The sequence below is a fragment of the Trachurus japonicus genome, chromosome 13, assembly GCF_045865225.1.
Source record: "Trachurus japonicus isolate A0001 chromosome 13, Traja_1.0".
In the NCBI taxonomy this organism is placed as follows: Eukaryota; Metazoa; Chordata; class Actinopteri; order Carangiformes; family Carangidae; genus Trachurus; species Trachurus japonicus.
This window is the reverse complement of record NC_140919.1, coordinates 39,309,360-39,322,386: the sequence shown is the minus strand read 5'-3', so window position 1 is coordinate 39,322,386 and position 13,027 is coordinate 39,309,360. Positions and strand designations below refer to the sequence as shown.

Sequence of the window (13,027 nt, the reverse complement as noted above, 5' to 3'; positions counted from 1 at the left end):
ATGTATGAAGTATTTGATGAGGTTTTTTTTTTTTTCATTAGCGAATGAAATAATAATAATGATTAATAGTGTGAATTTATTATTGAGCGTCACCAAAATCCTCCCCAGATAAAATCACTATTCGGTTTCAAAAGTAGCTGTTACTGCTGCAAATGATACCGTATGCACTGTATTTGTTTTAGTCTTTTCATGCTCTAGTGTTTCCCTTACAGATATTACTGTGTGGAGGGAGCGGTGACGTCCACTCCTACAGATGGAACCACCGGGGGACCTTGTCCTGAGGGTTTCTTCTGCCCCGAGGGAACCGTCCAGCCGCTTCCCTGTGATCCAGGCTCATATGCTGCTGTAACTCATGCTACTCGGTGTGAGCTCTGTGTGCCAGGCTGGTACTGTGTCTCTGGCACTCTGTACCTGTGTCCTGCAGGTCAGTGGTTAACTCTGTTTAAATAGAATCATCAAAATCAAACAGAATTGTTTAAAGGTGTACAGAAATGGCCGTTTGTCCTGTTTGTCGCACCAAGTTGTCAAGAGCTGCAACACGAGTTTACCCGAGTAAGGAAAACGAATTTGATTGGTCGTTATTGGGATATTCAAAGCTTGGGGCGAGACCGAGCTCTGTGTGTGTGTGTGTGTGTCTCAGACGTTTGAATGACGGATTACGGATCCAATATCAGTGGCTGATGAATCGTGTACAGGCTGACATATAATTCATGTGCTGCATTATCCAATGCGAAAAAAAAATACCACACTTTCATCCCGGATTTACTCAAAAATAGAATTTTGCACAAAGTTTGGCCTACATCGTCTGAAATATGAGTTATTACACTAATTTTATGACCCAGAGTGGGCTCAAATTCAATTTTCTTTTCTGTACACCTTTAATGAAAGTCATTACACCATCAACTGTAATTCAACTTGCACTTGTACTGTAATTCAAACAAAACGTGCGTGTGCTTCATGTTTACTCCTCTGTTCTTGGGCCTGCAGGTTTTTACTGCCCTGAAGGAACTGGATTTGACTTGCGAGGCTGTCCAGAGGGAACGTACGGACCAGACCCAGGCTACTCGTCTGTCTCTCAGTGCAGGCAGTGTGACGGCGGCCATTACTGCTCTTCCAGAAATGGCACAGCTGTCACCGGACCATGTCGGGAAGGATATTACTGCTCACATGGAAACATCTCTCCACAGCCTCTGTCACAGGCTGCAGGTAAACATACATATTTACCAGTCATGCACCACATGTTCACTGATGTAGGGAACGGGTTTCAGCACAGTCGGATGGGACCACAGTTTGTCTTACTAATACGCAAGCCTTGCCTGACAGTCTGTTTATTATCTCAGTAAGTGACCTCCATTAGTTCTGCTATTTTGACATTGTTTTCCACCGTGTTCCCTGTGTCCCTCATCTGTAGGAGGGCCTTGTCCTGCTGGTCATTATTGCCCCAGAGCCTCCGTCCATCCTCTGCCCTGTCCACGTGGGACATTCTCTAACCTCACCAAATCAGTCTCTCAGGTTTGCTTTGCCTCTGTGTCACCCTCACACATCTCGCTGACAGTGACTGACAGTAACACCAGGATGGAGTGTGAATGGAGTGCTCAGATGCTGTTGAGTGATATTGTTTTTCTCCTGTGCATTGTGAACATTTGTGTATGGACTGGTTTTTATTTTTCACAGTACGGTACCTACGCAGTTCTAACTGTTTAATGCAGAAATATGTTGACCAAGTAATTTTTCTGTTATTAAAGGGACAACGAGGAGTTTCTATTTGGTTATAAAAAAAGTCTCACGTTAATGTGGATGAGTCTACGTTACCCACACTTGTTAATGGGCCCATTTTCCATAAATATATCGTTTTGTCTCTATCGTTATTTTGTTATTATTAGTGGTGGTGGAAATGCTGGTTGAGCCGACCAGCGTTTCGGTTTTTGTGGCGAGTCATGAGAATAACGCAGCTGAATCGCCGTTTATGGTCGGAACTACGACGGTATGTGATCATCTTCGAACCTCTGACTTTAATTCTTGATGAATGAAAACATGAGTCTGTCTTGCGCCGGTCAAAGAATTTAACGGTGCACGTGGAGGCTCATAAATGTAGTGTGAAAACGCTTTGTTTTTCCAAAACTCCTCGTTGTCCCTTTAAATAAGATATGAATAAATAGAGACAAACTATATTCAGACCAAAGTAACAGCCAATTAAATTAGGGACCTTGACAGAAAAAAAACAGACATGGCAAAAAATGGCATTTTGAAACAAAAACAGCTTAAAGCAAAAATAAATAATAAGAAAATTAATATAAGATGAAATGTTTTAATAATGAGTTGGTTAGCTGATTTTTCTTTAACTATTATTTTGATTATAATACTACTGTATTATCATCTATTTTAATTCATGTATTATTTAGCATATGCCTTATTTATCTATACTTTAGTAGATTGTTATTGTGTAATATCAAACACTCTAGGTATAGCAAACTGCTGCACCCTCACTATACACTATATACAGTAGCTTATATTGTTCTCTGTCTTTCTTTGCGTCAGCCAATCAATATCTTATCCCAAATCAATGTTGCAATGAGGCCCGCTCTCTTTTTTCATTTTCTCACAGCCTCTCTATTTTTGTCTCCCCATCATCTTCTCTGTCTCTCTCATTTACCCTCTCAGGAGGATTGCACGCCATGCCTCCCTGGTTATTACTGCGACGCTGTGGGGCTCTCTGCACCTTCAGGGGAATGCTGGGCAGGATTCTTCTGCCTGGGGGGCGCAGACCGTCCTGACCCTCCGTTGAGAGACAGCCGTGGAGGACCGTGTCCGAGAGGTGATTTTTCAGAAATGTGTGAGAGAGAAAAATATATGAAGAGAGTCAATAAAATGAAAAAAAAACCAAACAACAACAGCATGGGGATAATGTAATCAGATAGCTATTGTTTAGACAGGGAATGCTGACAGAAACATTTACTCTGAATGTCATTGTTGGAACTACAAAAGAAAATGGGAATTAAGTGTGAAATTTACATAAGCCTTGAGCCAACTTAGAGAACAGGTAAACAAAGCACTCTTTCAAGTTAATAAGGCTAAAACATAAGCAGCTGCTCTGTTGACACTTGAAATCGAACCCTGTCCCCTGTGGTACAGTATGTGCGTGTCTCTGTGCCTGTGCCTGTGCATGAGTGTGCATCCCTTTGCTTGACTGTTGTTTTGCTGCAACCAGGGTATTACTGTTCTCGGGGCTCAGTGGCTCCTCAGCAGTGCCCCCTGGGAACCATCAGTACAGAAGATGGCCGAGCCAGCTGCAGCACCTGCCCCCAGGGGTAAACCCGCTTATCAGCCACACACAGTTGCTCAGCACCATAAACATACGCACATTTTCTCACATGGAGCTGATGCAAGAGCTGTAAATAGTACATTTTTTAGGTTTATATACATACATACAGTACACACAGATGCATTCAAAGCCTCTACAGCAGCAAAGAGCTAAATTCTTCCTTTCTTTTGTTTTGTCTGGATAGTTTTTACTGTCCCGGCAGTAGCAACGGTTCTCTGTCGAGGAGTATTGTGTGTCCAGAGGGTCATTACTGTCCGTCCGGTACTTGGTCCAAAAACCAGTACCCGTGCCCGGCTGGATTCATCAACCCTCACACTCGGATGGCAGCACCTCAGGACTGCTCGCCCTGCCCTCCAGGTCACGCACCATTTACTGCTAATGAGCATTAGTTTCCTTAAGATTAAGTATTGGACTCAAGGCTCAGAGCGACCTTGAAAGAAAACAGTAATAAATTAATCACACTTGAGAAAGCAGCTGTCGGTTGAAAAAAAAAAAATACTGTTGGAAAAGTTTCAGTATAAAATGCACTGCTTGTTTTACATTCTCTGTTATGTTTGGTCGGTCATTTTCCATTTAACTAATTTTGCTTCTTTTTTTCTTTTTTTTTCTCAAGCCAGGCTCCTTCTGTGCGTCTCCTGGGAAGGGTGTTGCGTCAGGTCAGTGTGCTGCTGGGTACTACTGCCTCTCCGGGGCTTCGTCACCCACACCAGAGGATAGAGGGACGACAGGTGACACATGTCCTCAAGGTCACTACTGTCCCCAGGGATCCTCAGCACCACTGCCCTGTCCCACAGGACATTACAGCAACACAACCAAGAACAGTCACCTCGCAGACTGCCTGCCTTGTCCCCCAGGTCCGTACAAACGCATCACATACATAATACATCAGTGTTTTTATCCGTTATCGGTCGCACGATAAGGATTCACTTGTTTTCTTTATCAAAGGACAATCTTTTCACATAATGTCTCTGACTGCCTACAGTAACATTGTTGCTTTTTTTTGTTTTGTAGGTTTCCTGTGTGCCACCAGAGGGCTCTCCTTCCCTTCTCTTATCTGTCCAGCTGGCTCCTACTGTCCAGGCAGAGAAAACACCAGCCGCCAGGCCAGACCCTGCTCACCTGGACACATGTGCCCCCCGGGGTCTGAGAGGCAGATCTCCTGTCTGCCCGGGACCTACCAGGCTCTATCAGGGCAGGTGAGGGAGATAAGTGAAATGAGCAACTAATACTCTGAAATATCCTGCAGCCCCAAATGTGAGGAGCAATAACTCTATACACCAGTGGTTCCCAACCTTTTTTGGCTCGTGACCCCATTTTGACTGGCGACCCCGCAATCATGTGACTGCGGCCGTCAATCAAGATCCGCCAGCTCAGATAGTGTGCATTTTATTTGAACTCATGTGTGTGGTGTTTTTGATCATAACAATAATTAGTTTAAAAAAAATTAGCAGTATTTTTTTTATCAATTACTAGACATTTTAGGTGACCCCATTTGAATTCCAGGCGACCCCACATGGGGTCCCGACCCCAAGGTTGAAAGACACTGCTATACGCTATATATTTGGAATAACTTGTTATAATAAAATGTTATGCTATCGACTATCAGTATATGACCTATAAAAGATGATTTGAACTGTTTTTAGTTCAGATTTTGTCAACACAACCATCAAAAATACATCTAACATAAATTAGTGAATATCTGTGGTCATGATTTTTCGTATTCATCCTGTGTAGAGTAGATGATGAGTGTAATTTGCCCCTCCACAGGCAGAGTGTGTTAAATGTCCAGCAGGATTTTACTGTGCCGACTCAGTGGATGCTGACACTGGCCATGTGTCTGGGACTCACACTCCCATGCTGTGTCCTAAAGGACACTATTGCCCACCAGGTAGGTGACACACACGATAGTGCAGCTACTCTAACACATTAATGTTATCGTATCGTGTCATCAGATGTAAATGTATGTGGGACACATGTCACGCTGCAGGCTCTGGGAGATTAATTAACTAATAATAATGTGTTTTTTTGCATGCAAGAGGCTGTTGAGCACTGCTCTCTATTTGTATGTTGTTCCCGAAACAGAAAATGGCTTTGTAATTAAGCAAATGGGCCATTACAGGGCATAATCAAGATAAGGATGGTCGTCACAAACTGTCCTGTGATGTTTAGTTCAGGACCATCTGTAGATATTATACGCTATTCATCTACAGGAACGCAGTCTGGTGTTGCATTCCCATGCCCAGCTGGTGCCTTCAGCACGCAGATGGGGTTGTCCAATAAGTCGGGTTGCGTGCTATGTCCTCCGGGGAGATACTGCAGCTCCTCGGGACTGGCTGCCCCCACCGGGCTCTGCTCTCCGGGGTAAACATGGGCAAAACCAACACGTACTTCATCATGTTCACAGACGGACTATGAAATATATGACATCCTGTTTGCCTTTAATGCTGTCTCCCCTGTCTATAATTAAACCTCCCTGATGCTCTGTCTCCCCCTCTGTCTTTCTCATCTATCACCTCCTTCATCCCACATATCCCCCCTCCTCCCAAACACCTCGGTCCTCATCATCTCGCTGCCCCCAGTTACCTCTGTATCCATGGCTCTGTCTCTGCACAGCCAGAGGAGGGCCCGACAGGCGGCCGCTGCTCTGCAGGGTCCTACTGCCCCCGGGGTACCGCTCATGCAGTCCCCTGCCCGCTAGGCACCTTCAGCTCGATAAATGGTGACATATAACACTTAGTTATTACACAGATACACTGTTTGTGACATTTGGGGTAATTGATGGTGTTAAGTGCACATTTATAATAAAAGAAAGTAAATTATTTCCGTTATCAAAAAGCAGTTACTCAAGTGGAAACAGTTGGCTTTACAGTAATTCATATACCATATTTTATCTCCAGTTTATCCTGCTGTCAGATCAGATAAATGAGCTGTGCTCTTGCTCTACCAGGGGCAGCTTCAATAGAAGAATGCCAGCCATGTTTTCCTGGTCATTACTGCGCCAAGGTTGGCCTCTCATCCCCATCTGGGCCCTGTGACCCAGGCTTCTACTGCACCGAAGGATCCAGAGTGGCCACACCTCGGGGTAATAACACAGGTAATAGGCTGCTTCTTTTTGTCCTTGATGTAGTGTTTGTGCTGCTTATTCTAGAAATGTTATTTGTAGTATGACAAATCTGAAAACAACTTTAAAAATACTGTGCTGTGCAGCTTTGTGTTTTCATTTAATATTTTTTTGGCCTTTGATACCACAGTGTTGCAGAGGTCTTTTTACCATTTACCAGTCCCCGCTGCTTTCTCATAGTAGTATTTTTCTTCCTCGCATTACAGGAATTGATTCTGGCATTTTAGTTCACTTTCTCACCTAATGACATCCAATAACGGTCTATTGCAGGGGTCACCAACTGTATTTGTCGAAGGACCAGAATTTTTCTCAACAGACACCTTGGGGGCCGGACATTCATATAAAATGAAATGAATCCACATTTTTATTTTTTATATTTTTGTTTTGTTTTTTATATTTTAATCTTCTTACAAAACTGAGGGCATTTTTAGCCTTTGTCAGTGAGGCGCCTATCACTCAGTCAGCACCCAGGAGTGATATAGATATTTTGACTCAATATTTGTGGGTGTTGTTCCCGGCTTCAAAGTGAGGTTATGGACAAAACAAACAGTTGCTGAATTTTATAGGAACTCTGAGAGGTTAAGGGAAGATAAAATGCTATTTTTTTATTCCAAAACAATGTTTTTATTTTACCTTTAAAGGGATAGTGCAACATTTTGGCAAATTGGCTCATTACCATAATCCCCATAGTTTTAGGAGTAAGTTCGTTACCTTTAATTGTCGGCGCAAGCTATTTTTAAATCGGCGGAGCAGAGCTGCGAGCTCTGTCTCGTAATGTTATGTTATTATCTCATAGCATGGTGAATGTGCAGCTCACAACTTGTCGACCAGAGCGTTTTCGTTTGGAGTTGTTGGATTGTGTATTTGATGAGTTTGATGAGGGAAACCAAGAAATCCCATTAGCCTCCGTAGCGTAGCTCTGAGCAGCTCACGGCTCTGCTCCGCCATTCTAAAAATAGCTTGCACCGACAATTAAAGGTAACGAACCTACTGCTATGACTATAGGGATTATGGTAATGTGCCAATTAGCCAAAATGTTGAACTGTCCCATTAAGCACATCATTTTTATTTATACACATCATTGGTGTTTTGTATGGTATAAAATGAAAAAATCAGCCAGGCCTTTGCCTTACGGAAAACCCCGGCTCCCCAAACTTTCGTACAGTACATGGTGATTGGCCGTTTACTCTGGACGAGGCGTTCCCTTAACCCAGTGCAGGGACTCACAGACTGAGAAATATGATACTTATTATTATAATTAGGAAACTATTAGAATTCAGTTGCAGGCTGGATTCGTCCCCCGGTCTGCCAGTTCATGATCACTGGTCTACTGTCTCAGTTGCAGGAGATACCACATCTCCATCTTCACCTCCTGGTGATCCAAACCTACTAGGTCCCTTCCACGGTGATGTGTGTCCTCCAGGCCACTACTGTCCTAGAGGGAGTGCAACACCGAGGCCCTGTCCTCCAGGTAGAGAACCAACATATCATGACTAAACTCTGAAAGAAGTAGAAATGATTCCTCATAGCCTGTATCATGAAAGCATATGTATAACTCCCCCGTCATTTCCCTGGATGAGGTATGTGTCTGACCTCTCGCTTTTCACAACACTTTCCAGCAGTAGTGCACAGTGCCATAGAGCCCCCACAGGTACAGTATAGTAGCTTAATGTATCCAGAACTTCAGAGGAGGTTGTAAAACCTAATGGTAGTCTAATAAAACTGCCATAATGGTCAGCTAGCTACTCAGCCGAGTGAATTATGCCATCTTACAACCTTTCCTCTTTCTCTAGCTCTCTAGTTCTGTGTGTGGTTTTGTGTGAGTGTTTGAAGGAGATGAAGAAATGAATTTATTTTTACCCGCATTATAATTTGTCTCCTCTATACAGGCACTTTCTTGGGGAAGTCTGGGGCTGAGTCTGAGGCTGACTGTGAATCCTGCTACCCGGGTTTTTACTGCCCCTCGTGGGCTCAGATCTCCGCCGACCTCCTCTGCCCTCCAGGGTGGTTCTGTCCACCAGGATCAACGTCTGGACATCAGCCAGGTACAGTGCACAACATCATCAGGGGTCGGCTCAGGGTTAACCGTGGCAGTCTTTGCACTCCATCGTTTTCTTTTTCTTTTATTACACAACATCCGAGCCACATACTGTATACTAAGTCTGCTTTCGAATACTCGGCCAAAATGTGCCGACATGATCAACTGGTTCAGGAGACCAATCTTTACTTTTCTGGCCTACTGTACAAAGTCTGTACATTTCACTGAATGGTATTGCAGATTTTCACTTGGAGGGAATGGACAAAATACCAAAAAAAAAGGGCTGCACAAAGACGTCCTTTAAAAAACCAAAATAAACAGCAAATTTTCTTATTGTTCCTATTTTTCTTTCTCATTTTCAGAATTATGACTGTTATTATGAGTTATGTTATGTTTGTTATGTCTAGCTAATGCTACTGTATCACAACTGTTATCTTTAATAATAATAATAATAATAATAAACTTTATTTCTATAGCACCTTTCAAAACCAAGGTTACAAGGTGCTTACAATGGTACAAGTACCATTTATACTGGTATTATTATTATGACCAATGTTACTATCATTATTCTTTAATTTCCTTCTTTATTACTGCACTACGTATTACGATCACCATCCATATACTACACCTGAATTACACACATACACGCACACCTTGTTCACACTTTGGGTATGCATTGATGTATGTCCGCTATGTTGTTTGTCTTTGTCTAAAGTATGAAAAAAACCCCCATAAAAGAACTCCAAGTGGAGTAAGACATATAGGCTTACTGAGCCCTGACAGAAGTTTGCTGCATCGTCTCTTGATACAAATTCATCATTCACTACATGTCAAACCTTGACTCTTTCCACCCATTTCCTGTCTCTTTTCACTCAAGACAATCAAAAAGGCATAAAATAACCTAAAAATAAAAAAGAGCATCTTATTCTTAGAAAAAAACATTGTCATATTAATATATTATTCCAATGGAAGGCCACATCCTGTTTCATCATAACTAGTTTTGCAGTTGAGCTCCTCCCATGTACAGTAAGCCAGATTGATACTTTAAAGTCTTTTCCATGAGGCGTTTGGGTTATTTTTGTCCTCCCTCTCAATGTGGTTGTTCTGTAACCAGGGTAGTAACTGCTGCTGTAACATGTGGTAGCTAGCGTGAAGCAAAACTCATCCATTACTTCCCTAACCTAACTCTGCGTGTACCGTGGAGGTGATTTTTATGCTTGGGGGCGATCTTTCCCCCTCCCACCTGTAATAAAGATGCACACCTTGAGATTCTTTGAAAGGTGTCCTCATCCCCTCGACTTTTATCGAGAAGACATTTTGCTAATCTGAGCATGAAATGACCCAGAACCTATAAATAGTCTTCAGCTCACTGCTGTCAGAGTCAGGGCACCTGCTGCTGAGCCTGCTTCTCTTCTCCTCGCCTCCCTCAGGATTTTCACACAGGAGCTCCGAGTCTTCTTTATTGCTTTGTTTCCATGGTGCCGCACTAGGCGTGATGAAACAAACCAGCTATCCCTTATCTCTGTGAATAATGGTGGCCACCTTTGTGTACTTAGGATAAATCATGCTAAGACTTTATTTTATTAGTACATTACTGTTGTTTTCATTGTGGAAGCAGATGAAAGTCTGAACTTTTCTTATCCAACTGTGTCACAGGACGTCAGTGCCCACCTGGCCATGCATGCCCACCTGGTATTGCTCAGCCAGCCATCTGCAGATCTGGCACTTATCAGTATTCATCTGGACAGTCAACTTGTAACACCTGCCCACCAGGTAATGAAAACAACAACGACAACACTTGTATCCACACATTTGTAGACAATAAATTCCACACAAAGCAACAAAAGTGTGGCACTGATCAAGTGTGACTGATATAAAAATGAGACAATTTCAACCTTTGCCTAGGTTTCTACTGCACGGAGGGTTCATCTGTACCGTCTCCGTGTCCGACGGGCCATGTCAGTCCATCATCTGGCAGGACGTCCCTCAGTGACTGCTCCCCCTGCCCTCCTGGCACCTTCTGCAACAGCAGCGCTCTGGCGGAGCCATCTGGACTCTGTGTCCCAGGTTTTGACAGTCTCGTAATTCACCCTGTCAGAGTTGAGCTACAGTATACGAGTGTTGTATGTCTTCCTCTTTTTTTTTTGTGTATTTATTTTTATTGCTTTTTTAGCAGAAAAATAGATACAAATTAACAAGAGATGGTGGTGCTAAACAGAACAGTACAGTACAGACCTTTTGACAGAGTTTCTTCTTACATGAGACAAACAGGACATACAGTATGTATAAAATAAATGGCACAACAGCAGAATAGCACTAATTCAGTTTTTAGACATTAAATCGAGAAAAGGTTGCCAGACTTTAAAAAATATTTCCTCTTTGGCAGATATAATATACCTGATTTTCTCCAAGTGTAATACATTTCCCAGTTCTCTCAACCACATTTCAAATGTAGGAGCACTTTCAGATTTCCAAGACTGTAAAATTAGCTTTCTGGCTAACAATGTTGAAAGGGAAATAGCTTTAGCTTCACAATTACTTTTCACATTATTTGGATTGGCCACCCCAAACAACACGATGAATGGGTCTGGGTTACATGGATGTTTAAAGGCCTTAGTGAAGAACTCAAACAAGCCGCCCCAAAGTGACTGTAGCTTATGACATGACAAAAATAAGTGGGATAGTGTCCCTTCTTCACTTCGACACTTAGTATGTCTTCCTCTTTACACAGTTCCTCCTGAATCACACAGCTCGTTTGCCCTACATTGTAAATACCCAAGTGTTTCTCTGTGAGATGTCTAACTGTATTGTCTACCACAGGACATTTCTGTTCCCTGGGGTCCACCGAGCCCTCTCCTGTCTCCCGGCCTTATGGAGATGTTTGTCCCTCAGGACACTATTGTCCTCAGGGCAGTGGGTCACCAAAGCCCTGTCCAGTCAGCAGCTTCCTCCCAGAGCCCGGGGCTTCTTCCCCCTCTCACTGTTACCCCTGCCCTCCGGGGAAATACTGCCTCAGTCCTGGAGCTTCACAGCCGACAGGTGGGAGATTTCACCAGATTTCCATTAGTCGATAACAGTCACACTCATTAAGGTGGTCAGCTGTGTAAAATCCACAACATTTTATGTTCTAACTGCAAGACGGAGTCAGATCCAATCAGAACAGATCACACCTTTGAATCAATGCTCAAATTTGTGATTTTCTCTGTTCGCAGGATTCAAATATAAGACGATGTAGTGAAACTGAATGACAATTGAGTCTGGTTATCAGGCTAAGCTCACACATAATGAAGTATTGATCCATGCATGGCTTTTCTGTGGCAGGTCCATGCTCTGCAGGTTTCTTCTGCTCTGGAGGTGCAGAGACCCCCACGCCTCGAGCCAACTCCTCTTTGTTTCGCTGTCTTGCTGACATACTGGAGGTTTATACGGGGAAGAAAGACACGGCCCTCTGGATGCACAATCTGTCCTGCTTCAGTAACTCCACTAATTCTGGTAAAGCATGGCTTTCTCCAGTTTGCACTCACGCAGTATAAATACTTTTCAATGGAACCAACAGTACATCAATTTCCCCAGAGTGCTCAACTAGAATACAGAGCCTTATGTGTCGGGATGAATTTCCTTCAAAGCAGCAGCTTTTCAGTTAGCCCTTCCCCTGAAGCATTCTGCAATTAATCATTGCCATACAGTGTTACATCGTACAAAGATGTTTATCCTTTGACAGTCAAAACTGTTAAATCGGCATGCTGAGAGAGAAGAGTGGCTCCTCCTCGGTTTCCTGTCTGCCAGACAAAGATATTAACTCAGACATCCTTCATGCTTTTATCTGCCATGTTCTATTACAGGGAAGGACGCCGGGAGGATCGAAGTGGCAACGGCGCCACGGGCAGATCAAGACCACACTGTGACTCACTCACCGCCATGTCTCAAGAGTCCACATTATGCATGTTCCACCTACAGAGGAGATATATGCCCTAGGGGTGGGTACTGTACCTCCTCACAGCCAACTTGCACACTCGATGTGATACTTTGTTCCTCCCCCGCCCCCGCGGGCGTACACGTTATCTTTCTTGCTCATGACATGGTAGTCCCACTTACTGTAATTGCCGTGACGTATGGCTGATTATATCTGAGGCGTGTGTCTCCTGTGTGTGTGACATATTGCAGCTTTGATACCACTTCATCTCGGTTTTATTGGAACACTCTTTTGGTTCGGCGCCGAGTTTCATTTCTTTCATGGTTATAAACAAATCAAGCACCAGAGACGAGGCTTTGTCAATTACACTCCATCAAAGGAAATGATCTTAATGGTTCGGTAACTCAGTGGAGGCAGCGCAGCATAGATGCTAATGGTTATGCAAATGGCCTTCCTCCTTGCTGCGGATAGACCTCGCTCTTGAAGGTTCATATTCCACTGTAAACTGAAAACCTGAATGCTGGAGGTAGAGATAGTCATGTGGTGAAGCGCATAAAACGGCAACAGTGAAATAAAAAAAGCCAATGTCAGACCACCAGGGCACGGTTTAAAATTCTCTCAAGAAAGTAATTA

General features: G+C 43.3%; 1 protein-coding gene across 1 annotated transcript in view; it reads left to right on the top strand.

The window, feature by feature from the left end:
* LOC146976609 (uncharacterized) overlaps positions 1 to 13,027 on the top strand; it is a 62,553-nt gene that overhangs the window by 20,185 nt on the left and 29,341 nt on the right. The window contains exons 35-53 of the mRNA XM_085796508.1: positions 213 to 424; positions 988 to 1,210; positions 1,410 to 1,512; positions 2,662 to 2,815; positions 3,209 to 3,308; positions 3,507 to 3,679; positions 3,940 to 4,176; positions 4,334 to 4,518; positions 5,090 to 5,210; positions 5,533 to 5,683; positions 5,902 to 6,041; positions 6,270 to 6,416; positions 7,783 to 7,914; positions 8,333 to 8,488; positions 10,138 to 10,254; positions 10,387 to 10,548; positions 11,302 to 11,520; positions 11,803 to 11,973; positions 12,324 to 12,458. Coding sequence (XP_085652634.1) covers positions 213 to 424; positions 988 to 1,210; positions 1,410 to 1,512; positions 2,662 to 2,815; positions 3,209 to 3,308; positions 3,507 to 3,679; positions 3,940 to 4,176; positions 4,334 to 4,518; positions 5,090 to 5,210; positions 5,533 to 5,683; positions 5,902 to 6,041; positions 6,270 to 6,416; positions 7,783 to 7,914; positions 8,333 to 8,488; positions 10,138 to 10,254; positions 10,387 to 10,548; positions 11,302 to 11,520; positions 11,803 to 11,973; positions 12,324 to 12,458 — 3,038 coding nt within the window. The remainder of the gene's footprint in view (positions 1 to 212; positions 425 to 987; positions 1,211 to 1,409; positions 1,513 to 2,661; positions 2,816 to 3,208; positions 3,309 to 3,506; positions 3,680 to 3,939; positions 4,177 to 4,333; positions 4,519 to 5,089; positions 5,211 to 5,532; positions 5,684 to 5,901; positions 6,042 to 6,269; positions 6,417 to 7,782; positions 7,915 to 8,332; positions 8,489 to 10,137; positions 10,255 to 10,386; positions 10,549 to 11,301; positions 11,521 to 11,802; positions 11,974 to 12,323; positions 12,459 to 13,027) is intronic.